The sequence below is a fragment of the Drosophila nasuta genome, chromosome 2L (genome assembly GCF_023558535.2).
Source record: "Drosophila nasuta strain 15112-1781.00 chromosome 2L, ASM2355853v1, whole genome shotgun sequence".
NCBI lineage: Eukaryota > Metazoa > Arthropoda > Insecta > Diptera > Drosophilidae > Drosophila > Drosophila nasuta.
Window position 1 is genome coordinate 12,298,260 of NC_083455.1, and position 27,871 is coordinate 12,326,130.

General features: G+C 38.2%; 6 protein-coding genes and 1 long non-coding RNA gene across 9 annotated transcripts; 4 read left to right on the forward strand and 3 right to left on the reverse strand.

Moving 5' to 3' along the window:
- Positions 1 to 1,054: 1,054 nt before the first annotated feature.
- Positions 1,055 to 13,950, forward strand: LOC132793753 (uncharacterized). Its single transcript, XR_009633148.1, has 2 exons — positions 1,055 to 3,223; positions 13,064 to 13,950. It is a non-coding gene; the product is annotated as an uncharacterized LOC132793753 (long non-coding RNA).
- A 96-nt stretch (positions 13,951 to 14,046) lies between these two features.
- On the reverse strand, positions 14,047 to 14,771 carry LOC132793746 (mitochondrial pyruvate carrier 2). The gene is made up of 3 exons (XM_060803815.1): positions 14,560 to 14,771; positions 14,458 to 14,498; positions 14,047 to 14,383 (listed from the first exon to the last, which is right to left on the reverse strand). The coding sequence occupies exons 1-3, from the start codon at positions 14,663 to 14,665 to the stop codon at positions 14,102 to 14,104; spliced, it is 429 nt and encodes a 142-aa protein (XP_060659798.1). The 5' UTR covers positions 14,666 to 14,771; the 3' UTR covers positions 14,047 to 14,101.
- A 1,350-nt stretch (positions 14,772 to 16,121) lies between these two features.
- LOC132793906 (ubiquinone biosynthesis O-methyltransferase) lies at positions 16,122 to 17,372 on the forward strand. Its single transcript, XM_060804066.1, has 4 exons — positions 16,122 to 16,267; positions 16,329 to 16,526; positions 16,581 to 17,113; positions 17,169 to 17,372. Exons 1-4 carry the CDS (start codon positions 16,233 to 16,235, stop codon positions 17,282 to 17,284), a joined length of 882 nt encoding a protein of 293 aa, XP_060660049.1. The 5' UTR covers positions 16,122 to 16,232; the 3' UTR covers positions 17,285 to 17,372.
- Positions 17,338 to 17,966, reverse strand: LOC132793916 (M-phase phosphoprotein 6). The gene has a single exon (XM_060804078.1). The coding sequence runs from the start codon at positions 17,815 to 17,817 to the stop codon at positions 17,338 to 17,340; it is 480 nt and encodes a 159-aa protein (XP_060660061.1). The 5' UTR covers positions 17,818 to 17,966.
- A 231-nt stretch (positions 17,967 to 18,197) lies between these two features.
- On the forward strand, positions 18,198 to 20,759 carry LOC132793893 (transcription factor E2F2). Of its 2 annotated transcripts, XM_060804055.1 has the most exons (6): positions 18,198 to 18,278; positions 19,025 to 19,437; positions 19,494 to 19,603; positions 19,735 to 19,993; positions 20,064 to 20,421; positions 20,486 to 20,759. In XM_060804055.1, the coding sequence occupies exons 2-6, from the start codon at positions 19,093 to 19,095 to the stop codon at positions 20,584 to 20,586; spliced, it is 1,173 nt and encodes a 390-aa protein (XP_060660038.1). In that variant the 5' UTR covers positions 18,198 to 18,278; positions 19,025 to 19,092; the 3' UTR covers positions 20,587 to 20,759. The 2 variants fall into 2 exon arrangements, with proteins under 2 accessions (XP_060660038.1, XP_060660029.1); XM_060804046.1 differs by lacking the exon at positions 18,198 to 18,278 and having other exon boundaries at positions 18,866 to 19,437.
- Positions 20,760 to 21,018: 259 nt separating this feature from the next.
- Positions 21,019 to 25,313, forward strand: LOC132791246 (uncharacterized). Of its 2 annotated transcripts, XM_060800101.1 has the most exons (4): positions 21,019 to 21,286; positions 21,346 to 21,612; positions 22,057 to 22,332; positions 22,393 to 25,313. In XM_060800101.1, exons 1-4 carry the CDS (start codon positions 21,137 to 21,139, stop codon positions 25,189 to 25,191), a joined length of 3,492 nt encoding a protein of 1,163 aa, XP_060656084.1. In that variant the 5' UTR covers positions 21,019 to 21,136; the 3' UTR covers positions 25,192 to 25,313. The 2 variants fall into 2 exon arrangements, with proteins under 2 accessions (XP_060656084.1, XP_060656077.1); XM_060800094.1 differs by having other exon boundaries at positions 22,057 to 25,313.
- Positions 25,314 to 25,412: 99 nt separating this feature from the next.
- On the reverse strand, positions 25,413 to 27,417 carry LOC132791261 (ATP-dependent RNA helicase DDX47). Its single transcript, XM_060800114.1, has 3 exons — positions 27,110 to 27,417; positions 26,786 to 27,044; positions 25,413 to 26,574 (listed from the first exon to the last, which is right to left on the reverse strand). The coding sequence occupies exons 1-3, from the start codon at positions 27,323 to 27,325 to the stop codon at positions 25,466 to 25,468; spliced, it is 1,584 nt and encodes a 527-aa protein (XP_060656097.1). The 5' UTR covers positions 27,326 to 27,417; the 3' UTR covers positions 25,413 to 25,465.
- Positions 27,418 to 27,871: the final 454 nt, after the last annotated feature.

Consider the following 27,871-nt stretch of genomic DNA (forward strand, 5'->3'; position numbering starts at 1 on the left):
GTCAAGCGATTCGACATTCGATTGCTGCTTGCCAAATACATTTTCATATCTTAAGTGTCTCATCTGTGAAAGGTAACTAAATTAGTGCTATACTTTTCTTAATCAGATTGCATTAAAGTTAAGAGAGGTGCATTCAAGGCTGCCTTAAATTCTTTAAATATACTGTATTATGTTTATATCTATGTATATATTTGGAGAAGTCACGAAAGGCACTCAAAGCAGTACGGAATAATCACTTAAATATACTGAATTAGTATACCAATATTAAAATATACCACAATGTATATTTCGTATATTGATATAAGAAGAGTTCCACCAAAAATGATATGTATGATCTATTTCTTATAGTCTCCAAGAGATGCTTGCTTCAGTGCAAAGTTATAATACCCTCCTAGCCTATAGGTAGCTGCTATAAATATCGCCAAGATTAAAAATTTATTAATATTTAAACCGAAAAGGAGTCAACATATAAGTATCTTTCGTGATACATATGTCAGAGACATTTCCATCTCTATCTTAGTTATTAAAAAATTTTGAATACAAGACTAAAAGTATTTATGAGTTTTAAGTTATCTAATGTTTTCTAATACTTCAATCAGAAATATCAAGAACTACATTTTATTTCTTAATGAATGTAAAGCATCCTATACTTTAATAGGTATACGCATTTGTATCATTCAAAAACATGCACTTTTGCATCTTTATTATTGAAATGTTTTAATTGAAGACCGAAAGTATTTATGCATTTCAACCCAACGAATGTTTGCTGATAGTTTTATATCTTGTGCACGATTCTGAATCTTACAGATATTTTTGTATAAAACAGAATGAACAGCATTACATATGAATATATATTTTTAAATATCAAAGCTTTGAGCTCCCCAGAAATATTTCCAAACGATTCAGAATAATATTTATGTTAATACTAGATAAGATCGTATCGCAACGCGACTGCTGTTGATCTATTGCAATGTTTTTCAAATAACCGAAAAATCCGAATGTTTTCTCCTCCCCCTCCTTCGTTCGCTTCACCCCGCTGCAGGAACCACAGCATATGTGCCCATTAATTTCATATGGCAGGCTAAACATTTTGCGCGGGTAAAAAGTAAACGGCACATGGGTGAAAAAAAGAAAGAATATCGAGAACAGAAAAGAGTAAAATATGAAAAACAGAGAGCGGAGAGAGCCGAACGCAGCATGAGCAAAGCTAACCGAGCATGCAAAGCAGCGCACGACGATGGCGAAGTGAACGAAGCCAGACGACGACGACGACAACGATGATGACACGATTGTTGGTGCAGTGCGAGGGGGAAGGGGGATCAGCTTGGAGCGCAGCCAGTTGGAATTGCACGCGACAAAGGCGATGCATGACCAAAACGCGAAAACGAAAAAGAGAACGAGAAAGAGAAGAGGCGGCAACGATGACGACACAAAAAGCAGCAGCGTCGTTTCTGCTGCTGCTGCTGTCTCTGCTGCTGTTGTCTCTGCTGTCTCGTTGTGCCGGCTGAGGGCTGCTGCTGTTTGCTGGCTGGCTGACTGCTGAGCAGTCGTCAGTCAGTTGGCCAAGAAACTGGTAGCGTCGGTGTTGTGAGCCAACAAAAGGCTGGCAACTGGCAATTGGCAACTGGCAGCTGGGCAGTTGGCTGCTGCTGGCTGCTTGCTTGCTTGGCACCGGCAACCAAAAGAAAGCACCGTGCGAATACACAAAATCAAAATGTGTGTGTTGGCCACAGGGCACGGCATTGGCTTTGGCTATGGCTTTGGCTCTGTTTGACTGTTTTGAGCGACGCGTAGCCAGCCAAGAAAAGTGGCCAGCAGCAGAAGCAGCAGCCGAGTCCGTCAGGAAGCCAGCCAAAAGCCATTGCCAGCGAGCCAGCCAGCCAACAACCAAGTAGCAGCAACAGCAATTACTGCTGGCCAACAAGGTGGTGATGGTGAAGGTCCAAGATGATGATGATGATGACGACGCAGCGACAGCAACTGCTGCCAAGCAGCAGCGCAGGATGTGATGACAGACGACGAGAAGAAGGAGGCACATTTTCTTTTTGGCCGCTAAACGCAGTTTGATTAGCCAAGTCAAACACAACAAATGCGCTGACCCAAGATCAGCCCAGAATGGATGCCAATTGACAGCTATAACACACACACTCGCTCACACACACACGGGCAGTTGTGGACATGCAGTGGCGCAGCGGAGCAGCAGCAGCAAACAAGAACCGCAGTCGGAGCTGCGCCGCAGGATGCGTTCGTCTCGATTATACAGCATAAAAAACAATTAAACAAACAAAAACAAAATACGTGTCGCGCTGCAACAACAACAACCAACATCGCGCTGTGTGCGCCACAAGTGCAAGTGTGTGTGTGTGTGTGTGTTTGTGTGTAAAGTGTGTGATTGTGCGACAACCTTTTGAACTGACCAACGTGCGCCGCCAACTCGGGCAGCCAATAAAACCAAAAAAAAAACACGCAAAGCTGCGCCAATGGAGCAACTGGCGAAGCGCCCAAAACAGCAACAACAACAACAACAATAGTCGTAGTAATAGCCAAGTCCATAACCATTGTTTCAAACAGGCCAACTAATGATTTGTCAGCCATGTCAGAGCCATGGCGCAAATTGGCCCCGCAAGCAAAAGGCAAAGGCAAACGCGTGCGAAACCTCAAAGGATGCGCATCAAGCGAACATTGCGCATACGCCGCGTGCAACACCCATTCAAAAATAACCAACTTCTACTTAATACAACGTAGTGTATAATAACAATACCACTTGATTACAATACTTCAAACTTAATACAACTAGTGTTTAGTGCTTACAACAAAAAAAAAAAAAAAACAATGAGAAAAATACAACAAAAAAATATGTAGCAAACGTAGCGTTTACTTCAAAGCAACTTATATAACCACAAAACTATGATATAATATCCCCCCAACTTATAAGCATTAGTGCAATATATAAATATATTGGTAATTGTACTTGATCGTGATTAACGTTTAGTTCAACTACTTGGTAAATGAAAGCACTCGTAGACAATTCTTAATAACGAAACAAAACAAAAGAAAACAACCAAACCGAAAATGATCGTCAGATAGAGTTTTACGCGTCGCTGGCAAAAACGTTGCGGACCTTTCAATGAATGGTGATGACAGCTCGTGGAAATGGAAATCGTGCGAGGAAAAGCAAATGTAGATAGGAAGACAACTGAGCGGTTAATAGAGTGGACAATGGGTAAGTACGCAAAAATGGGAAGTAGTTTAAGAAAGTGAAGGAAATAGTTGCAATTCACTAAAAATGCAATAAAATGTTATATGAATCGTAGGAAATTTGAAATTAAATATTAGAGAATATTGCTTTATTCAATATTTCTCAGTATTTTATCATTCAATGACAGCTTTGTTAATGCAAATTATTTTCACAAGCAAAAAAATGTTTTTTTTTTATTTATTTTACATTTGAATTAAAATAAATTACAATTCAGTGTAATATTCTTTATATCCTGATGATATGAATTTGATGGTTCATTAGAATATGTCCCCTTAACATGTATTGATATGATACTATAATGATACTTAAAAAAAAGTATATTAACATTGTCTATTAACAAGTTAAAAAAGCTTCAATCGAGTGGACTTTACTGTGAGATGAGAAATATGAGCTACCCACTTTCAATAAAGGCGAAACTATTCTTACAATATACCATAGTAATGAACTGAACAAAAAAAATATACCAAAGGATATATTTGGTATATCGATATTCTACTACATTTTCAAGCACATTCGCATACACTTATTTCTTAAATAACTTTTATAATTTGTTTGGTAAAATTTTCTTTAAACGAATATGCAAAACATAGTCATTGCCCAATTAATTTTTATTATATCTAATTATATTTTCGTAAATAATAAAATGTAATGCAATAAATTACCAACTACTTTATTTGATCTCATTGATCTTCATTGTGTTTCTATCTTATTGTTTCTATATTTTTTATCTAACAATTTCCATCTACATTTTCTCAAGTTTTTGAAAGTTTATTGCACTCTATTACAATAAATCTCTATGCATATTAATAGCTTTTCAAGCTAACTAACAACAATTTATTAATTGAAGTCAATAAAATGACCTCTTGTTTTAAGCCTCTTTATCATCTTTGCAATAGCCCTAAAAGTAGCTTCTGCTTTACCTTTGGCTGGCAGCTGTCACCACAAGATAATCGACCACTAAATGGGCACATCTCATACCAGAAAAGCACTTGCTTTAGACCAAAAGGCACAAGCACGCAGTCAACAGCCTGGCGCCACATAAATAATCTGAATGCAGCCCAAAATGACAAGATGGTTAAGTGCGTTGTCATGCGTAGGCGGGGCGCAGTTACAGTTACACTTGGACTTATAGTCGAAGTACGTTCCAAACTGAATTTATAGGCACACCAAAAAATGCTAAAGCCAACAGATTCACCCCATTCCTCCAAAGGCAGCCTCAAGGCCACAGTCTCTGAGTATTTTATGAGGGCTGCAGAGCTCATTCTGTGTTTCACTTATCCGATCCGGTTTGTGGTTCAATGCACAGACGTCGCAGTTTGCCAGACATCATATCGTATATGAATATGGTAGATATATGAAATAAGTGAAAATCTAACCTGCAGGCGAAACACTACTAAAAATAATAGACACTAAATGCGAAATGGGAATGGAATCGTTTTATGGTTAATGCTCAACAAAGGAAACATCTAAACGAGTAAATCAAGCGCTGACCAATTAATTTGGAAATATTATTTCAACATGCGCTTGTTTTTTAGCTTTTAATGCTTTAATTTATGAGCGCAACTGCGAATCAAGTTCAATTACAATCATACCGAACAAGTTCAATGTGTGTTAGAAATACCCTGTTCGAAGATGGGACATAAGAAAGGGTATATCTGTTAATAACTGTGCATTTTGTTGACTATTACTAAAGAGTTGAACTAATTTTAGCTGAATAGTTGATACGTCATTTCATTAATAATTCATTATATAAAATATTCCTTGAATTTTAAGTTTACATTTTATGAATAAATATTATTCCTCTCTTTAAATGCATTTACTGATACAATGCTGATAAACCTATGTAATATAATATATATTTATTTATTTTAAAATAGTGTTTTTAAGCACAACTAAAGCTTTAGTAAATCAACCCCATCACCGCAAACTTTATACACATTAAAGCTCAAAGTTTGTGACACATGTTTTACAGGGTATCTCTTAATCGACTAGTTAAAACCTTTTAAGTAGTACTATAAAATTTCCAAGCCATTAAAGCAATTAACAACGAACGGACTACGGAATGCGCACTCAGTTAATTGGCTCAAAGGAGCTGCCAGGACAAAAGCAGGCGCAAAAGTTCCTTAAAACTAACACGAAATTTAATTGTATGCAAAATGCACAAGGAAAACATTGAAGGGACGAAGCTTGTCCTTCTTCGCGTCGTCCGTAATGTTTGAGCATTAATTTTGGGTTTTTTTTTCTGTTTTGCCGGCGATAGTTGAACATTTTTTGCAGTTGGCATTTGCTGAAAAGGAATTTGTTGACACCAACAATGTTTCGGACATCCTGGCAAATAATTCTTGGCATTGTCGCCTCGCCTTCGCCTCGTTCCCCTCTCGGAAATTGGCAGCCAGCGCATTGTGTCCTTTCCTCTTGACTGCCTGCATATGTTCATTGCACTCCTTGTCGCCTCCTTTCGACAAACAAACAAAGGTTCGCTTTGGTCAGCTTTTGGGCAAAAGTTCGCACTTCCTTTTCCTTTGGCAATCGTTATCAAGAGATTCGCAAGAGAGCGCAAAACGATTGCCCCGTTTGCATTTGGGCACGTTTCAATGAACGGCCCAAAGATTTATGGCCCGCATTGATTTTATTGATGGCCAACCCTGCCTGGTGTGGAACATTCTTCTTTTTCCCATTTTTTTTTTTTAAATAAATCGAATCGAGTCGAAGGCAACGCGAGAAGAGCAATTAAAACTAATTGAATCGCCCAAAGAATGCAGTGTGACAAATAGTTGCAAATAAACGATAGATCGCTCGATAGAATGACAATCTAAGAACAACAAAAAAGCAGAAACAAAACAAATACTTGCATCGCATTAAGTTGTCAAGGATGTCGATTTGCATTGCATATATTCAACTATTTAAAACAAAGTGTAAGTTCAACAGCTATTTTTAATTCATCTGCAATGTCGTTCTAAGCTAATGTGAGCTGTTAATGGTTAATCATTAAATTAACGTTATCATTAAAATGTCTTAAATTGACGAAGGAAGGATCGTTAAGAGTATGAATCATCTAACATTCATATCAATTTACTTTCAACTAAGTATTCCAAAGTGAGAACAAGAATAATTGATTATGACTAAATAATTGAATGAACGCTACTCTAAAATGAGATAATTTCTCAGTGTATAGACTTTTAATTAATTATTCAAAGATGAGAACAAAAATAATTGTTTGTGACTAAACAAAATGAGATAATTTCAAGTGTATGAATGCAGAAGAAAAAAAGCAAGAAAGCTGCAGTCAAGTTTGCTCATCTGTGAGATACTCGCTACTCATTTTGAAAAAAAGAAAACAGTGCGATATAATTAATAAAATATACCAAATAAATATACATCAAAGTATTGAAATATACCGAAGGCTATGTTTATTTACTATATACCATATAGTATGTAGTCACTGTTGCACGAGGCGTTATTAACCATAAAAAAAGTATTTCTTAAATAACTTCGACCACTTTTATCCTATTGTATCCGAATTTTCAGGAATCATAATAATAAAGTCATTACATTATCTTTTATAAAGTCTGAGATCTAGGTATTCATACGGAAAGCCGGACAAATAGACAGAAAAGATATTTAAATGGATTACCTTATTAATAACTAAAAACTTGAAGAAAGGTTATTTTTCTTTTGCTTCCTTTTATTAAACATTTGCTTCACAACATTTGGCACTGTATTAAACAATTTTATTTCTATCATATTTATAATAATAATCATTCTCTATTATATACTATTAGATTATATTCCTATTGAAACTTTCAATATTTTCTATACATATATTAATTCTTTTTTTCTTTCGTTCAATTACAATTTGCATTAAGTTTGATAATCCTATTCAAGTTCTTTTGATGCAGCCTTCGCCTTCATCTCCCCTGCCACATCCAAAGCTATTCGCATTGTCAACTTAAATTATATTTTGGGTGCAAAAGTCAGTCGCCATAATTTTCATGGCGTAGACATGGCGAATAAAACAAACAAACAAATAAATCGCCTAAATTATTATTTGTGCCTCGCCTTTTGGTGCAACCGAAGCTGCTGCCGCCAATTTTTATGCGACCCTTCAAAGCGATAAACACAAAAAAAAAAAAAAAAATGAAATGAAAACTTTGTCTGTGCCGAGGCCTTTGGCTGGCGTTTGTTTGTTGTCCAGCGACAGCGACAGCGACGACGACTCATAATGATTTACTCGATTTGCATATTTTTGCACTTATAAAAATGCACAAACGATTTTTCATTTTCTTGAAAAACTTATTAGTGCGACGCGGCGGCGATCCTTTGATGATGCTGACCAAAGCGTTCTGTAATGATGGGCCTGGTTATTTATTTGTTATGCATGAGCTATGTGGCGTATACTTAATTTGTGTAGCTGGACTACACTGTGCTGGCGTTGCGTATACGCCCTGGTGTCGCATTTGTCTGCCGCATGTCTGCAATTTGTAGCGCCTACAAGTCTACTGCAGCAAAAATACATATTCTTGGTACAGCTCCAAGACAATTTCCTGCTCACAACATTTGGCACACATTGCCAGCGCACAAAGCTGGAAGACAGCAGCAACAACAACAGCAAGAGGAAGATAAAGAAGAAGAAGCTGAGGCTGAACTAAACATAAACATAGACGCTGCTGCGTCTGCGATGACTGCGACTCGCTGCCAACTTGGCAACGCATCCTGTATTGAGAGTGTTGTGCGTGTGTGTGCGTGTGTGTGTGTGTGCGTGTGTGTGTGGAATGCGCGAGGCTCGTGGCAAGTTGGCTGCTGGCCACACACTCGCTTCGGCATTAGGCGCCACTTGGCACTCTCATTATGATTTTAATTGCTGACGCACACACACACTTTGGCATTTGCCCAGTTCATATATGTGTGTGTGTGAGTCAGTTGTTGTTTATTATTATTAGTTTGCCAAACAGGTCTCCAATTATCGCAATTATTACGTATTTGATTACACAGATATATAAATATATATACCATATTTATATATTAATGTAATGACGTTTCCGATTGGCAAGCGGCCTTGACCAACAAATTTTTGTTGGCCATCGCCAACGAATTGTAAAATTTATTGGCCAATATTCTATGTAGATTCTATTTTTTTTTTTTTATACGTGTGTGTGTGTGTGTGTGTGTGTGTGTGTGTGTGTGTTGTGGCTTTTGCCAATGTTGCCAGCCATTTTGGCAGCAGTTAATATTCAAGTTTTGTTTGCCAATTTCCGCAAATCTGTTTGTGTTATTCGCATTTGTTTATTTGTTTTGGTTTTTTGATTGACATTCGTTTGCTCAGTTTTCGACACGTCGTCGTCGGTGAAAGTTGCCACTCGAAGCGTGAACTGGAGTCGCCCCCAAAGGCTTTCGATTGATCGCGTTGCAGTGATAAAGCGTGGCGAAATAAATGAATCGAAATTAAACAAAGCAATAAATGTGACAAATATAAATCACGAAATTTAAAGGAAGCACTTTTAAAATATAATATAAAGTTGTAAAAGTAATATAACAAATTATTAGGCATTCTCAAAAAGATTTGAATCTTCTCCTATGCAAATGTGAAAATTTAATTTTTAATTTCGTTTTTGATTTTCGGTTTTATGCTAAAGACATCAAAAAGATACAAAAAAAAAATGGACCAAGAAATGAATTTAAGTAAACAAGCATTAATTAAATTTATCTTAATGAATTCCTTGACTAATTTACATGCATTTTAAGCGAAATTCACACATTGTCTTTGCCATGATTAAGATGGCATCAATTGTCGCAACACGTCAATCGAATTTAATGAGCAAAACTCTCGTTCGCTGTATCGCATCTTCAAGGTGTATTCGCTTGTTGTATGTACGTGCTGCAAAATGAGATAAATTCTAATTAAAGCTAAAGAAACTAGCACTAATTACAATTTGTGCCGTCGCCCTATACAAATGCAGACAGACAGTAGTCGCAAAGAGTTCCTAAAAACCAAATACAATTTCGATGAAACGAAGGCGAAATAACACAAAAACAAGAAAGCGAACAAAATGATGAAGCACTGAAATAGATTAGGCGAAATATACAAAGTCAGAGCGAGAGAGAGCGACTCTGTCTGTAGCCTAACTATGCAATCCATTCTAGATGCTATTTGCTTGTTGGATCTCAAGATGTATCTGCATCTTTTGCCGCCTCTATGTAGCTGTATTTTAAAAATAGATTTCGTTGTCGCGACGTCGCGCGTTTTCAACGCGTCTTTGGTCGCGTCAATTGCGCGTCATCGCCTCGACGAGTATATAAGATCAGGAGCAGAACAAATACTATTTATATATAATATTAGATATAATGAATACACAGTATATACAGTATACCATATATCAAAGTATATAAGGGCCTTCTGGCGACAGTTCTGCGCAATTTTCGGTCTATGCCTTTCGCTTGTCGATCTTCGGTCGCGTCAAGTGTGTCCGAAAATAGCAAGGTAAATGAGAAAAAGTCTACGAAAAATCGAGAAATCGAGAAAAATCAACCGACTGAAACTGAAAATTGGGAAAACACAAAACCCGTCCACAGTCCACCAGCAACAAGGCGTCGCTTTTAGCTGTCCGAACTGAATAAATAAAAGCCATTTCACCCACCTCAACCCTCCCTTGTCTTCCCCAAGAGGGAAAGCTATAAAAAAAATCAAGACAAAAAAGAAAAAAAAAATATATACAAAAACCGAAAATTGTTTGAAACGTCAAAGAGTTTAGTACTTTTTGCGTTGTCCGTGAAATGTTCTATATAGTATCAAAGACGTTCTGCTATAAAGATATTTGGTATATATTCGTATGTACATATAGAAGATATATTCGCTAAATGTGCAACATTATTCATTAATTAAAATTGCCGCTTTTTTGGCTTTTCATTATAATAAATGTTGAATCAAGTCATATATTTTGTTTTCTAAATGCCTGAATCATTTATGATGGCATTTTTTTGCGACTAATTTTATTGCGCTCACAAACAAATTTATGAACAAAATATCAAAAGCAAAGCAAAGGTTTTACAATTTTTAAGAAAATACTAAATATTTGTAAAATGTTAGACTGTTAAAAATTTAATAGCAAGTAAAAAAGGTGCAGTCGAGTGTGCACGACAGTAAGATACCCTCTACCCATTTTGAATACAAGCAAGCAGTGCGGTATTATTATGGTATATACCATAAAAATACTGAAAATATATACGAATATACAATAGAGGTCATAATATACCAGATTATCACTCAAAGAAAGTGTGACCCTATTGTAGTAGGCATAATTTGCTATTTTTATCCGCCTGTCTGTCTGTCCGTCTGTCCGTATGATCACGTAAATCTCAGAGACTATAAGAGATAGAGCTTTAATTTTTTTTCGACAGCACTTGTAACATCAGCGGCTGACGTTGATCAAGAATATGTATAATGTATGGGTTGGCATATTGAAAACATTTCCAGCCGGCACAAAATTATAATACCCTTCTACCCTTTGCGTAGCGGGTGTAAAAACAACAAGAGAAAATATAATATAATATTTTGCAGTTTATGTAACAGAAAACAAAATAAATTTTGCATTAAATTATATAAGTTTTACTCTTAGCTCTCACTTTCTAAATATAATATAAATTCAATTAGATGCGAAAAATAATTAAAAGTCTTCCCTTTTTCTAAAGTATTCTTTCGACTGCAAACAACATTATTAGTTAAATAAAAGTCAAATAAAAGCGCAGCAATTAAATCGTAATAGCCACGTTTTATTGACAACTGCGCGCCAAGTTAATGTTCACACATTTATTTTGGGACCTATTTTAGTCCGTGTCGCGTTGCCTCTGGTTGCATAAGGTCTGCCACAGAGCCCGCTGAGAAGTTCGCCTGTCACTTTTGACATGTTGTTATTATTTTTAGATGCGAGCTGCCTTTTGCCGCTTTGCGCACATAGCATACACATAAACTCGACAAAGACATCCTGACTGAGGTCGTAAAAAAGACACAATCAGCTGCTGTGGATGGCAATTGTTGAGCGGTAATAAATCACAATTATCGTACTTCAATGTGACTGCATATCTTGGCTGTGATTGTGGCCACAATTGGCAGCTGTTCAATAGCCCAGTTTCCCTGTGACGTCAATAGCCCTGACCTCAGTTAACCAAGTCAGTGGCCAGTGGCAAGATGAAGTCATTAAGGCACACAATCATCAGATCATCAGAAACCAAGCCAAATGAAATCAGACCAGACCCAAGCAGCAGACGGTTTGTCTGCTCGTCCAGAGAAACTTATTGGCAAAACTCCATGATCATAAATTATGTTATGCAGTCGAACAATTTTGTTTTTTTCTTTCTTTTTTTTTGTTTACGTGCCAACGCGGCAGGTGGCGCTTTAATTACAGTGTATGTGTGTGTGTGTGTGTGTGTGTGTGTGTATGTGTTAGTGTGCGTATGTCGAAGAGGGAATTCCCAGGACGGCTGCCAAGATTCCTCAGCGTGCGCTGTTAAATTACGCAACAAAACAGAAGCACAGAACTTGAGAGCAGCAACAAAATAAGACGCCAACACATACACTCTCACACACACACACACACACAGTAAAAGTTCATTGCCATTGAGCATCGTTTTTGGCGCTTTTGGAAGCGAACGTGAGAAAATCTTGCAATGATTTTGGCAAGCTACCATCTTGGCAAGCGTTCGCTTCCCCCATCATTGCGTGGTGGCCAGAGATGAATCTTTCGCCCCGGCTGCGTCTATCCTGTGCCTATTTGCTTTGTGGGGAGTCCAAGCAACATGACGTATGAGTATTTGCTGAAGCAGCATTTCCTAGCAATGAGTCTTCAAATGCTGAAAGTGTCGCCAAAATTGCAGAAATTTCTTTCGTCATCCTTGTGCAAATTCTAAAAAAAATGTATAGATCTCAATTTGACAACAGTAATTTAATAAATCTTATTAAATATGGTATACAATGTTTAAAATGAAAAGAAACGAAATGTTAATTGGTGGTAGTCTCTAATAATATACAGCTTGCAGATCCTCACGCGATCAGTTTAAATGAACCAAAAGGCTACGATATTGCGTTCTAGATCTGTTCATTTGAACTAATTGCTCATCGTTGTCTAGGGTTTGATAGATATACAGGGTTTGATAATGCCTCTGCACCTCATTTACAAAACCAATTCCACATTTCTAAATATAATTGGAAATAAGCGAATTGATAAATGTTTAATTGATTAGAATTATATATTATAAGTTAGTATTTCTTTATTTTCGATTAAGAATAAACCAATTATGTAGTGCAATAAATCATAATCAACGTTTTTTTCAAATACTTTTAATGAACTTAAGCGCATAACTTAACCACTCTTATAATAACTCTTTTAATTGCTTTATGTAAAATTAAAAATACCAATAAAAATTAATCCAAATTTAAATTGGATTTGTCTTATGAAAAACGAGAAAATATTTGGACAGTTTTTTTGGGCTAGCTTCTTTACATTTTCCTAGTAGCAAAGTGGCAAGAATAACGTCAAAAACTGTCATATAACATATTATTGCAGTGGAAAACACGAGAAAAATGACACAACATTTATGCGTCACTCTTTTAAAATGGATCTTCCCAAACAATAATTTAATACTATTTACGAGAAAACTGAAATAACATTTCTACGTACTATTTTGAAATGGATTTTCCCAAGTAAAAATTACAAACATCCCTTGCTCCAATCTCTCGTTTTCTCTCTCACTCACTCTGTATGTCCTTTACTCAGCACTCACCCTCTTATTCGTATTTCTGTTTCTTTACAGCGATGCGCTAAAGGAGCCTCGTTTTGGCCAATTGGCGGCGACGGCCGCTGCAACGAAGTCTAAGGCCTGACCAACCAAAGACAACACGGCGCAGCGGATGAAAGTCTCGAGTTGGCTGAGAGCAGTGCAGTGCACTTGGCAAACTTACAAGAGTTGCACAACAAAGTCGCACACACACATACACACATGCACAATCTCACAGTCGCATACACACAGGCGCACACAAACGCGCGGACTTGGGGAGATTGCTGTGCTCACACGCGCATGAGAAGTAAAACGTTGATGATAAATCACGCATACGCCTGTTGGCCCGGCAGACAACACTACAAGTTCGTGTTCGTGTGCCACGTGTATGTGTGTGCATCTGTGTCGGTGTGAGTGACACGACTTGCAGTGTTCCTCGGCTTGTTTGCCAACTGCAGTGCAGTCTGCTCGCTTATAGCCACAACTCGGACGAGTCGGCCGGCAGGCAATTGGCACGAACGATGCCTCCTTTGGCTACTACACAAGGCAACGCGACATTGGATAACAGCACGACGACCAATCAGAAGCGGCGACCAACCAGACCAACCACAGCCGAAGCTGAAACCCGTGAGCCGAAGTTAACGTGGCCAACGATGCCAACTAACCCAAGCTGGCGACATTTTGTACATAGTACTATATATGCAAGCAAAATTATTAAATTTAGTTCAGTTTGTAAGAGTCTCAACTAATTGTAAGTCACATGCCGGAAGCGTTAGCCCACAGAATAACAACTTATGTGGGCAGTAATATGAATGAATACGAATACTTAATATTCTTAAGAACATGAAACGAAGATTGCAAAATGCGAAAACATAAATAAAGGAAACAAAAACCGTAAAGCTCACGAGCCGCACACCCAAAAATAAACTGTTTTATTTATCTCAGAAGTCAGCAAGAGTGGAGAGCAATAAAAAAGGGAAAGCCAAGGCAATAATTATAATAATATACGAATAAATATATTTAGGGGCATTCGTCTTTTATTTTAAAATTTTATTTTAACATTCGATTTAGCATTTACCAGTCATCATCTGACCGGGTACGAGGATAATAAGGATGTCTGAACTCGGCGTTCTTCTTTTCGTTTTCACGGCGCCAACGCAGAGCCTTGACAACCAACCAGCCTTGAGTTGCAAAAACAACCAAATTGACTGCAAGCAAACTGTAGTTCTTGGGTATTATGACAAAGGAATAACGCGACCAAATTAAGCCCGTTGTTGCCAGAATACCCGATTGATTCACAGATACAACCTGCGGTGGCCGATTCAACAGATCACTCAACCCGGCCAAAACAAGTGTCTTAAACAAAAAGAAGAAATTTATATGATTTATTTGATTGAACTCATGCTGCCATTTAGCATTATGCTACTTACCCACTTGCCGAGTGGCGCCCAAAAGAATACAGTTTTCGGACCTAAAATATGAATATTACAACTGAACTATTGATTCAATGTTTAAACAATGTGCATCATCACCTGCCGGAGCCTCCCAAAAGGGTCGTGCTACTTGAGGCACCACCTTGTCAACCGAATTGATGACCGTGTTATACAATGCAGACAAAGGTCCTCGCCCCTTCGACATTGTTAAGATGGATTAAAAAATAAAATAAAATAAAATAAAAACAATAATTTCAAAAACAATATTTTGCCGAAATTGTATACCAAACACTACACCGAAATGTATTTAATTTAGATGTCAAAGCAGTGTTGAGTTAGATAAAGAATGCAAGGCTTTCTTTAGTTTGACGAAATTGACAAAAATTATAAATTAATTGATAAGTTTTCCACATAAGTGAGCTTACTCCGGAACAAGCATTTTTGTAATAACGATGTTGAAAGTGAAAATTATGTTCCAATCAACATTTATTTATGTAGAAATACAACATCCTATAATTATGATGTAATAAATTTAAATTGTATTAGACATGTGTACGGAAAATAGGGTATATTTTTCATTTGGCTAACGGAACTGAAAAATTACAAATATTAGATAGAAAAATATTAGATAGAAAATGATGAATGATGATGATGATAAATGATAAATAGACAGGATATGTCTGAGATATTAGCATTTTTAATTTTTATATGCAATATTACTTGCATTAGTTTTCATAAGTATGCTTTAAAATAGTTGTGCCCAACAATGAACGGCTGAAAATCCATGACAAGATCGAAGATCCCATGTAAAATGCCAGTGGGTCAAATGAAATACCAGGCGAACATACATATATCAGCAGCAAGGAGAAATACAAACATTAAAGAGTGGCGCAGTAAAAGTATGCAGCAATATATTAGTAATTTACCCGGACTTAATAGTACACCCTAAAAGTATGCCAAGATAAATTTAGCAACTTTTAATTTCGAGTGATAGGGTGCAGTCATGAATTGACATCCTAAAAGTATGCTTTCAAATAGTTTTAACTGAAATAATTCATCGGATGTAAAAGTATGCAAAAATATTTTAGATATATTATATAGGATTTGGCATCGCAGGCTTTCTTGTCTATAGCACAAATTTTTAATGCTATATTAAGAATACAAATGTTTTCAAACCAGTGGAAGATAACAACGTTTCTGATGAACGACAAACCAGGAAAATAAACCTTCTATAGTTATCAAACTTATGGGTGCGACTTATTGCCATTAGACTCCATGATGTAATAAGAGTTCGGCACATCTTACTGGAGCATCAGTTTGAATTTTCGAGCAATACATGGTATCTGGATAGAATTCAAAGTTAGAGTATGTTTTTGGCATCATGTCAAATGAACGCTGGGGCCCCTCAGGGCAGTTTTCTTAGCCCACTGCTCTATTCCTTATAGACTTTTGATCTACACATCTTCTTTTAATATCTTACATTTTCCTTGTTTTTACTTACCTTCTGTCGATAACATTTTTTTATGTGATCTATTAAATTTTACATTAATGAAATGAGCTTGTAGTTTGAATTTCAAATACATCGCAAAACGGCTGTGGATATGGAGAAAAGTCGACTCGTGACCGATAACTTTTGCAGTATTGTGTGGTCAATATTTCTAGTATTTCTTTTTTAAAGACGATGACATTGTTTATCGGTATGACGTGGTCACACTGCTCTTGGCTAAAAACAAAACAAACAGCAATTTCACTAAATTTGTCTCGTCTACGAAATGTTACGAAATTGTACTTTGTTTTATCCGAACAGGTAAGTAAGTTATATTACTGCGGATTATTATTATTAATCAATTGTGTGATGTACGAAATAGGGCGAATAAGTCGCTGCTCAGAAGGCTGCCAAGGTGCTTCAGCTTGGATCAAACGTCTACGGCAACCGGCAGCTCGCACCAACAGGAACAACAAAATGCCGACACTGCGCGTGAGGTGAAACATCATGAGAACTTTGCCTCTGATTGGTGGAACAAAAAGGGTCCGATGGCGGCGCTGCACGCCTTAAACGAAATCAGGTAACCACAATTAATACCTTTGTAACAATATCTACAAAATATATCAATTTACAGAGTGCCTTTAATACGTGATGGAATTATTGCGCGCGGCATTGTTAATTCCGCTTACATAAACACGACAAATGTGCTTAACGGTCAACGTATATTGGAAGTTGGTTGCGGTGCTGGCTTATTAACAGAGCAACTAGCTCGGCTGGGCGCTCAAGTAACTGGCATTGATCTGGGCGAAGAACTGATAAACAAGGCACGTTCCCATTTGACTGAAAGTAGTCCAGAACTTTGCTCGAAGGTGGATTATAAAGTGCAGCCAATTGATCAGCATGCCAAGACAAATGACAATCACTACGATGCCGTCATTGTGTCTGAGGTATTGGAGCATGTGGAGGACAAGGTGGCGCTACTCGAGGCTTCCGTGCGCACTCTTAAACCAGGTGGATCCATTTTCATCACCACACTGAATAAAACGTTACCCATGTGGCTGGGTGGCATTGTCTTAGGGGAGTATGTGCTGAACTTGGCGCCCAAAGGAACACATCATTGGGACAAAATGATTGCGCCTCTGGATGTGCAGCGCATATTGGATACAAGTGAGCAAGAAAACTTACTATTCAAATTGCTTCTATTTACAATTCTCTTTTGCAGTGCATTGTCAAACTGTATTGATCAATGGCAGCACCTACGATTTCTGGCGCAACACTTGGCGTTGGATCAATTCGACACAATTTTGTTATGCTCTGCAGGCTGTGAAACAGGAGTAGCTTTACAAGTTTAGTGTTTATTATGTTTTCTAAATTAACCTTATTAATTACACTTATTCGTCATCTTGGCGCGGCTTTTTAAATTGTCCTTTTTTGTGCAATCGTTGTTGTTCATTTGACTTACGCTTATGAAACTCATTTTTCGTACTGAATTTCTTGCCCATTGTTTTGCTTGCAGCCGGCGCTTGATTCGCATAATAAGTTTCCACCATCTCCTGATCGGTCACCTCTTTGGGCTGTTCGGGTCGCGATTTGCCATCCTTTTCCACCTGCTCCAGTTCCATTAAACGCTCTATCTCTGGGTTCATCCCGCGAAAGCTAAGACGTCCATCAATCAAGCCTTCACAAATCGCATAACTTGGCTCAATTATGAAATTCGAATTGCTATTTAACATTTTAGTATTGAGCTCATTGGAATATAATGCGCGACTTTGTTCATCGTCATCCTCCTTGGCCACTTTCAGTTTGGTGCGCTGCATAAACTTCATGTCCAAGACGCCGCGGGACAGACGAGGCTTCATTTTAGACGGCATATTTGTAGGTTTTTATTACTTATATTCTTCAATGCACGTTGTTTTCAATTGTTATGGTAGCAAATAAACTGTGTGAATTACCGACCTATCGATGAATTGGCCTTGTAAATATATCGGTGTTTTGTTTCTGTTTTGGATAGATGCGGAACAAAACAAACTAGAGATGTTAAGCTATTGGTATGTATGTATCGATTTTTTTACTTATTAATATTCTCTTAACAATATGTGAAATAAGTAGAACATATAAACTCTTTCAGAATTGTTCTTTCGCTGAAACGTTTGCTTAAATATTTCCGTATGTGCTCATTCACATGCTGTAAAGTAACGAAAAAATACCTGTGTATGGTACACAATACTGCAAAACTATAGTGTTGCATAAATGCTAAAATAGCCAACGCGGGCATCCTTTGAAATATATGTAGAAGCAAATATTAAGTGTTACCTTGTGTATTAGTGCTTTCGTAAGTATGCTTAAAATTTTTACCTGCAATAATTAATTGGATAAGCATAAATACTTTGCTACAATTAGGTGCGACAAATTAAAAAAATTCTGTATTGCTTGATAATTATCTTGATTAAAATAAGTTCATACACACTTTGTGATTTGGATACAAATGTTAATGTACAGCGTGACACGCAATTAAAGCACCTGGTGAGCGCGCATTTCACATACACATGGCTCGCAATGACAGTGTGGTTAAGACAAAATAAAATACAATACAGACCATTCCACATAATAACTCAAGCTACTTTTTGGTTGCAATAATAAACCACATGTTATTTTTTTTTGCCAAAGCCAACATGAACAATTGAAAACAATGTTTTATTGTTCAATAAATTGTGGTGGCTTGTCGATAACATAAGTGAAGGTGTGTGATTCAGGTCACTGAACCATATTCCAAAGATAAACTGGAAAATTTGTACAAATTAGATTATTTACCAATATTTTTATTCATTTGTGGCACGTGACACAAGTAATGAAAACGTATTTGTTGTGTAAACATGTAATAAATTATTTGCGCCAACCTAAATTCTTCGATAACAAGGGGTGGTGGGTCGATAAATTTGCACTAAACAACCCTGATGCGCAGTGCTGGGAGAATGAAAAAAGTGACATAAATGGCGGAATTGTGCTCAAGCGCCAACATTTGTATTTAATTGAGATTTATCAACAAAATAAGCAAATATTTTCATTGTCCAAACTTAGAGTATACAAAGTGTGGCAACCAATTCGTCAGCAATCATCACACAAACGGTTTTATTTAAGCGCGCGCCATGTACAAGCGTAAATCTGCAGCTATGGTCGCCAAGCAGCAGCAGCAGCAGCGGATCATTGCCAGCAACAGCAGCAGCAGTAGCCCTGAAGCTGATGACTCTGCTGCTGCAGCTGATCTCGAGATGGAGATGGATGCAAAACCATATGACAGTTTCCACATAGAACTGTCGTCACCGGAAAAACAACAAAAACAAACGCAGCAGCAGCCACAACAGCAATCACAATCATCGCAATCCTCCCAATCGCAGCCCAGTCAACAGCGCTCAGTGGGTTCGTTAGTGTTATTGACCCAGAAATTCGTCGACCTGATGAAACAGAATGGCGGCTCAATAGATTTGAAAGAGGTAATTCGAAGCTGTATTATAGTTAATTACGGTGACTAATATTCCCTCTTATTTAGGCCACAAAAATCTTGGATGTGCAGAAGCGACGTATTTATGATATCACCAATGTCCTCGAGGGCATTGGCTTGATAGATAAAGGCAGACACTGTTCACTAGTGCGCTGGCGGTAAGCTAAACTTATATACATACATATGTATAAAATAAAATTTATACTTTACAAACTGTTGTACTGTACTTCGATAGCTTAGGTGTTGCTTCTCTTATACATAGCTGTATATTAATTGTCATACCTTTTAGTGGCGGCGGTTTCACGAATGCCAAGGATCGCAAAGATTATGATGTGGCTTGTGAGCGCACAGATCATCTGAAAACCATTGAAGATGACTTGGACAGACAACTGGAGTATGCGCAACGCAATTTACACTTCATCATGCAGGATCCTAGCAATCAGTCCTACGCATATGTAACGCGCGATGACTTGCTGCAGTTGTATGGGGATGATTCCGTCTTTACCATACCCAACTATGACGAAGAGGTGGAGATTCAGCGCAATGAAGTAAGCAAAAGGAACCCGTATAATAATAATTAGGGGGAAAAAGTGTAATATATTCCATTTGTACCCACAGAGTGAGCTGCGTGTTTCGTTGGATAATGGCAGTACAATCGATATACGTCTGGTAACCAACCAGGGCAAAGCAACAGCGAATCCCCAAGATGCCGACGGACCGTTTGATGAGAGACACTTGGATGCGTCGTCGCCATCGCCATCAGCACCATCGTCACCGTCACACTCGAGCGATGATGCAGGTGTCGTAATGGGCGGCACTGGTAACGTCATCAAAGATGAGCATACTTATTCTTGCAATCCTGAACTAAAGGATGAGATGAAGGCTTTAGAAAATGAACTGACAGCGAAAATCATATTTCAAAATTATATGGCCGGCCATTCACTCAGGCGATTTTATCCAGACGATCCAAATCTAGGTAACTTTAGCACAACCATAGTCCAAGCGCAGTTGTCACATAAGGAATTTTTGTGTATTTACAGAAAACCCGCCACTTGTGCAGCTGAATCCACCTCAAGAAGACTTCAATTTTGTACTGAAAAATGACGAAGGAATCTGCGAGCTTTTTGACGTACACTGCTAAGGCGTTTAGAGCTCGCAATTGTATGTGGCCGAGTGCGTTGTGCAAATAATTAAGTTTAGTAAAATTTTGACCATTAAATATTGTTTTATACTGTAGACATTTTAAATTAGATTAATTGTAAATGTACTTTTTGGGCCAATAAAAATACGTCTATACGTATGCACGAAAAACGAACAAATGCATTTGCTCTGGGGTTGGAATGCTTTAATAACTATAAACGCTTTAATAATTAAAAGTGCGCGCCAACTGTCAATATCTACATGTACATCGGGCCACATACATATATTTATTTATAGCAGTATAGAGATAGCGTGACCACAAGCCGCAAAGTACTATATTACTATTTAAGAACAGACATCGTCAAATGCATATTGGGCACACTCGAGTCTCAATCGGATGATTAATCGATTATTTTTGGAACCAGATCGATAACGCTGTTCCCCGTAACATAACGGCACATGTCAAAAAGTGCAACTTCGTACGATGCGTAAAACTTGTTGTAGTAGCATACGCTCCATTGTTGAAAATTAAACTATATTTATCAATAACGATGCGTAAACGTGACATTATTCGCCTTTGGAATCAGGTTGTGGACCAAACGGGCATCGACAAATACACGGACACACAGTGGCAGGAAATTTACGAAGAATTCCTGAATTCCATGTACGATTACAATGAACCCTATATAAGTGTTCAAAGTGTGAGTCTCTAAATTGCGAAAAGTATAAATAAACGATAAAAATTGAAAAATTTCTGCAGGTGGAAAAGTTAGTGGATGAGCTTGAGGAGAATATGGAAATTTCAAAAAGTTTGAATACAAGCTCCGATATAGATGATGAACCGCTGTCGGCATTAAAAAATCGTCTGGAAGATAAAATCAAAGTGGAGCCAATAACTACGCTAAGAAGATCCACGCGACGATGTGTGGTTGACAATAATAATTTTAATCAGCAGTTGGCGGATATTAAATTTAAATCGGAGCAGCTGCAGACGCATTTGAAAACAGAGATGGCAAAGCACAAGGATGTACGTAAATTATTGAATTATTAAGTAAAGAATATATAGAAGACCTACGAGTTTCTTAGATTATCCCTAAAACATAATGAATTGAAAATCGCAGAGATATTCAAATCGACTGTGCTTATGATTCTAAAGCCTTTACTAAAACTTATGTGCTATAGAAGTTGTACTGTAATGTAAAAGTATTCCAAATACTTTAAGTAGTTATGATCTTTTTAGCCTTTTCATACTAAAAACCCCCTCAATACAGTTCTAAAAAATAATCAACTGAATATCTGAGCGATCTTTAAATCTGTTAATAGGCCTTGTGATCTTCGGTCCTTTACTAACCAAAGCGTATCGGCTGTATACCTGTAACTGTCTCTAAAATACAAACTACTGATGACTTCAAAGCTCTTCAATTTTATTGTGATTTGTTTGTTCTTAACTAATGATTTTTCCCCGTTTCAGGACGATCTTTTAATGTTAGGCACAAGCCCCAAACAGGAAAAGGCTCAAACAAAAAAATCAACAAACAATAACGCAACTAAAAAGAAGCGAATAAACTCTGAAAACTTGACAGAACAAAACGAAGCAACTGCAAAACGAATGCGCACACAAACTAAGCTCACAATTGAAAAAGGGGACCATAAGATTGATAAAAATGAGAAACAACAAGTGCCTGGCAAATCTAATTTAGACAAATTAAAGTCTAAGCCGCCTCGAATTAGGCGAGCGAAATCAAAGGCAGTATTTGTTAGTGCTTCAGTTGAGTTCATAGCTAATCAGTTTTTTTTGTTACCACAGATAATGGCACCGACTGCTCACATGCCACCCTCAGCCATAAATTTGACGCGAGGGCCAACTATGAACAATACTTCAAGCGCAGAAGAAGCTGTAACTCTAGAAGTTGTTGAAGCGGAAAATCTCAGTAGTCTAATGATAGTGACAGAGAGAGACAGCGAAAAAAAAGAACCTGTTAATGTTGACAAAAATGCTGAACAAGAAAATGTTGATTTCAATCAATTGTTGGCCAATGATGAATCTCTTGATGTTGATATAATTAATGTTACTGAAGACGACGAACCTTTTCAAGGATTTGACGAAAAGACGAAAATCGAAATTTATCGCGATTTGGCCAATTCAACACAATATCTTGACAATTTGGCCATCGAATTGGCGGATGAAATTCACTCCGAATTGGATTCAATATTACACAATGATCGCAGCTTATGCGATCAGAATGCGGTGCTGCAAAATGATCCCAAATTAACAAAGGAATCCATAGATTTGCTTGAAGAAATAGCCGATCTTTCGCTTACAAATGATTTATTTATGTCTTCGGAGGCAGCTACAAACAGCTTAGCAACGAACTTTAATTTATTAGAACAGAATACAATGTTTGAGGATGAGCTTAACTTAACACAGGAATCCATAGAAATATTGCAGAATAATATCCACTCAATGGAAATAAGTCGAACGATGCTACAAAATGATCTATATTTGTCCACGGAGACAGGATCAGAAAATGCATCGATAGAACATGATCTCAACTTGACAAACTTAGCAACAGATGCTCAGAACAGTACATTCTTGTACCAGTATGCGTCAATATCACAGGGTAATCTTAACTCATTGGTTCCACGAGCAATACTTCAAAGTGATCGAAGCTCTGCCACGGGCTCTTCCACGGATACCGCATTAGAAAGTATCGCCGTGACCCATGAAGATGATCAAAACTTGACAAACCAAAATTCTTTAGTGTTGAAGAAGCAAATCTTAGTTCAAGAAAGTTCTTGCTGCCAAATGGATACAGAGCCTATTGAAAATGCAGTTGTAACACAGAATACAGACCTTAACTTAATAAGCCAAGGACCAGATAATATTGCTTTGGTCGAGCAAGACAATCTTAAAACGTCAATACAACAGAATAAGAATAATGACAAAACTCCCTTAGAGCAGGACGCGTTATTGCAAGATGAGCTTAATTTCGAAATCGACTCGGACGATGTCCTTTCATTGATCACTTCCTGGGATGGCGGCATGGACGACATTGATGAGCGAAATTCAATTGTGAATGAAATGGATTGGAATGAATCAGATATTGCTGCTTCAATTGTTGACTCTATGAGTCCATTGACAGCACTTACTACAACTGCTGTCAGTCCAGAAGCTACAGCTCATCCGGCAACTAATGCTGTAGAAACCAACATATCACTTAATGACTTGCGCAGCTTTCGTATTCCCAAGAAAACGAATAATCCGAAGTTGCAGCTTGAGACGCTGCAGGAACCACATAAACAGGCGTTGGTGAATGGAGAGCAGCAACAACGAGAGTCCGGGAAAGCGAGGCAACAGCCTGCTAACAACATCGAGCATAAGCAGCAACATCGAGTCGTTAATGGCAGACAGCAACAAAAAGAGTCTTTAGTAAATGACAATCGCCAGCTGCCCAGATGCAATGCTCAGAAAGAACCGTTCTTCAATGGCAATCCACAGCAGCCCACGATAGCCAATTTGCAGCGGCAAAAGTCTCTGAAGCAAGAAACACAGCTATGCAGGCCGATACGAGCAGCAGTTCCGGATGCAGTTCCCATCTTTGCACCACCTTATCAAAGGTCAGAGCAGCCAGCAGCGTCAAGCAGCGTGTCCAGCACTTTTAACATCTACAGAGGCATGGGACGCAACAGCGCGGCGTTTGACATCAAATGCTGGAAATATTTGGATGGTTACTGCGCCAATCCCAACTGCAATCATCAACTCAGCGAGATTGGTGATGTCAGGCGTCGTCTGAACTCCATGACCAATAAACAACTTATTGACTGCTATAACTTCATGTTGCGCCATAGGCTTCTATTTCAAAAGTATTTCGCTTTGTTTGCCACAATCTTTGGCAGTCGTCAGATGCGCAACTATATGCTCAGGATGATTAACGATTGTTGTTTGTATATGGAGTTGTGTGCACCATTTATAGTCGATATCTACGAAACACTGTTACGCTTTCATATGTCACCAGAGGTGACTGTCGCTCACCTAATGAAATATCTGTGGCAACCAAATGCATTGCTGCAATATCCGCTGTTAATCAACGAGTTGCTCAAAATATTGGCCATTGAATATTGGCACAATTATATGCCGCAATTGGAGGAACTCTTTGATACCCTTGAATTTCCTATTCCTCTGGAGTTCGGCAGGCGAATTGCTGAGTTTGCTGTGACCCAGAAAAATGAAATGCTCAAGATAAATGTATGTCAGCTGGTTCTTTATACTCCTATAGGCCGCTCGTACTCGACTGCGACAACGGTTGCTGAAATCTTACGCAACGATAGCGCAGGTCAGCCAAATCCGCAACTGCAAACGCTGCTGCTTGCAATCCGAAATCTGATTCAGCTATGTCATCAACAGCAGCATCAAATTCATTCGCAACATCATCAATATCCCCAGCAACAACAGCAACCTTATTCGCCGAATTCCATTGAGCATCAAAGTTTTCGTCATAATCAGCAGCAACAGCGACCGCAACATTCTCGTTATCAGCAGCAGCAACACTTTAAGCGTCACCAAGAGCTTCGGCCACGCACCAAGAGCTGGGTGGACAAACCCTAAAATAAGCCTCTATAATAAGTTCAAGCAGCAGCTACGATGTTTCGTTTTAAAGCTACCTGTTTTCATCAATTTAATCATCTTTTTATTTCATTACAGCTTACTTACAGCCATAAGATTTGAATTAGTTTAAGTGTGCTGTTGGACAGCACCAAAGTTTTGTTTTTAACCTTCTTAATCTTAGTCCACTACTGGAGTTTTACATAAATAAAACGATGTATTTCTTTCCAGAAAATTATTGTTGTACATTTATTTAAATTACTTATATGATTACTAATTAATTTCGCTTTTTGCCACGATTCCAATTCTTTTTGGCACCGCCAGCGCCCCCCTTGTTCTTATAGTTGTTACTCCCACCCTTGCCCATGGGTTTCATGCGCTTGCGCGCACCCGTAAACTGTTCCGAATCATCGTGATCCCCTCCAGCAGCCGAACGCTTAGTGCCACCGCCTTTGCCACCCTTGTAGCCCTTGCTATCCTCCAGATCCTTGAGCTCCAGTTTCGCTGTACGTTGTGCTTCCGCCACACGCTCCTGCAGAGCCATCACTTCATCCTCCTCGCATTTGTATAGAGGCAACTGTTTGCCCAGCAAATGTTCGATACGCTGATACAATTCAATGTCATACTGACTGACCATAGTGATGGCTTGCCCGGAACGTCCGGCACGCGCTGTGCGTCCCACACGATGTATGTAATCCTTACTGTGCGTGGGTATATCAAAGTTAACCACCACATCCACATGGGGAATGTCAAGACCACGTGAGGCAACATCGGTGGATATCAAAATCGAACGATTTTTCGCCTTAAATTTGTTGAGCGCTGCCAAGCGTTTGTTCTGCGACATCTGTCCGTGCAACGGAATCGCAGCTAAGCCCAGAGCTCGCAACATTAATGCAGTCTTCACAGTGTTGTTGCAAGTGCTGCAGAAGATCATGAAACTGTTTCCAGCCAGCTCGTTGAGGATGTGCACCAGATAGACGTCTTTGTATTTTACAGGTATAAATAGATAATATTGCTGTAGCTGATCGACAGTTTGATATTTGTTGGAGACTTCCACTTTGACAGGATCTTTGAGTGAGGCACGTTGTAGTTTCTTCACCTTTTTCGTCATCGTGGCACTGAACAGAAACGTTCGTCGCTCACGTGGCAATACTTTGAGAATCTTATCCAACTCCACCTCAAAGTCCATGTTGAGGATGCGATCAGCTTCGTCCATTACCAGATATTTAATGGCCTTCAGATTGAAGCCCTTAAGGTTCTCCAGATGATCCACAAGACGACCGGGTGTGGCAATGATTATATGTGGTTTCTTGGCCAGCTGCAGTCCTTGGGCTACCATGTCCATGCCGCCAACAATGACGCAACATTTAATGCCAATGCCGCTGCCTTAAAGTCAAAGAACAAAAACGTGCACTTTAACAACATGTCACAAATATTTACGCCTTACATTCGAAAGAAGGTAGTGAACTCAGAGGTAGTGACGAATAAAGAAATAATACATTTCATATTTACGTTTTACAAACATAAAATCAAAAAGGTTTTAACATCATTGTGTTGGATTATTCCTAGTACTAAATATAATATAATTGAAACTCACCCAACGCCTCAAATTGTTCACCAATTTGGAATGCGAGTTCACGTGTTGGCGTTAAGACCAGTGCGAAATAACGTTGCGGATTCTCTAGCAGCGCATGCAAAATAGGCAGCGCAAAGGCGCCGGTTTTACCCGATCCTGTTTCCGCTAAGCCAATCACATCCTTGCCTTGTATGGCAACAGGTATCGCTTCCTTTTGAATCTTTGAAGGCGCCTTCCACTTTAGCTCATCACAAGCCTTGCACAGTGTTTCATTGAGACCCTAAGCACATTAATACTTTGTGGTTAGCATTTGCAGTTTGCTTGGTATTAACTTAAGTAACTTACAAGATCTTTCCACGTTAGCGCTTTGTCGCCATTTTCAATTTTATCCTCATCGGCCGCGGACGCATCGTCATCAGACTCATTTTCAGTTTCTTTATCGTCGCCATCGTCTTCCTCATCCTCTTCCTCGGCATCTGTGTTTTCTTGCTCTTCGTCAGCACTGAGTTCTTCATCGCTTGTTTGCAATTGCGCTTGCTCGTCTTCTGAAGTTTCCGACATTTCGTTACATATTCTTAACACATTTACGTCAAGCGAATATTACCAACAGTTGCCACACGTGTTCGGAGAGAAAAGAACGTGCTTGGTGGTGTGTGACCATACTCCAAGTTGCTGAAAATACTTTTCACGCTAAAAATTTATTTCATTACGTATTTCACGATTTGGCAACTCTGGCTAAATAAATTAATAAGTTCGCCAATTATTCATCAAAGTAGCACTGTTAAATATAAATTATTTATTAAGTAAAAATTCATTATTTAATTTCGTTTAAATAGTATCCATATGTATTGTGGTTCTTTTCATGTAAATATTTTAATTCAATATTTTATGGTATAATATAGAACATTTGGTAGAAAGTTTTTTTTATATTTGGTATATATAGCAAAAAATCCAGTCATACAGTATTACTGGGAACTGTGATTTCTTTTTAATGAGAAATCTGCGAATATTTTAGAAAAATACAAGAAACATGGAATGTGGCTTGAGAGGTATAGAACAAGTGGAAATGTTTGTTGAGCGATATGTCAGAACTTAGTTCTGTGTATT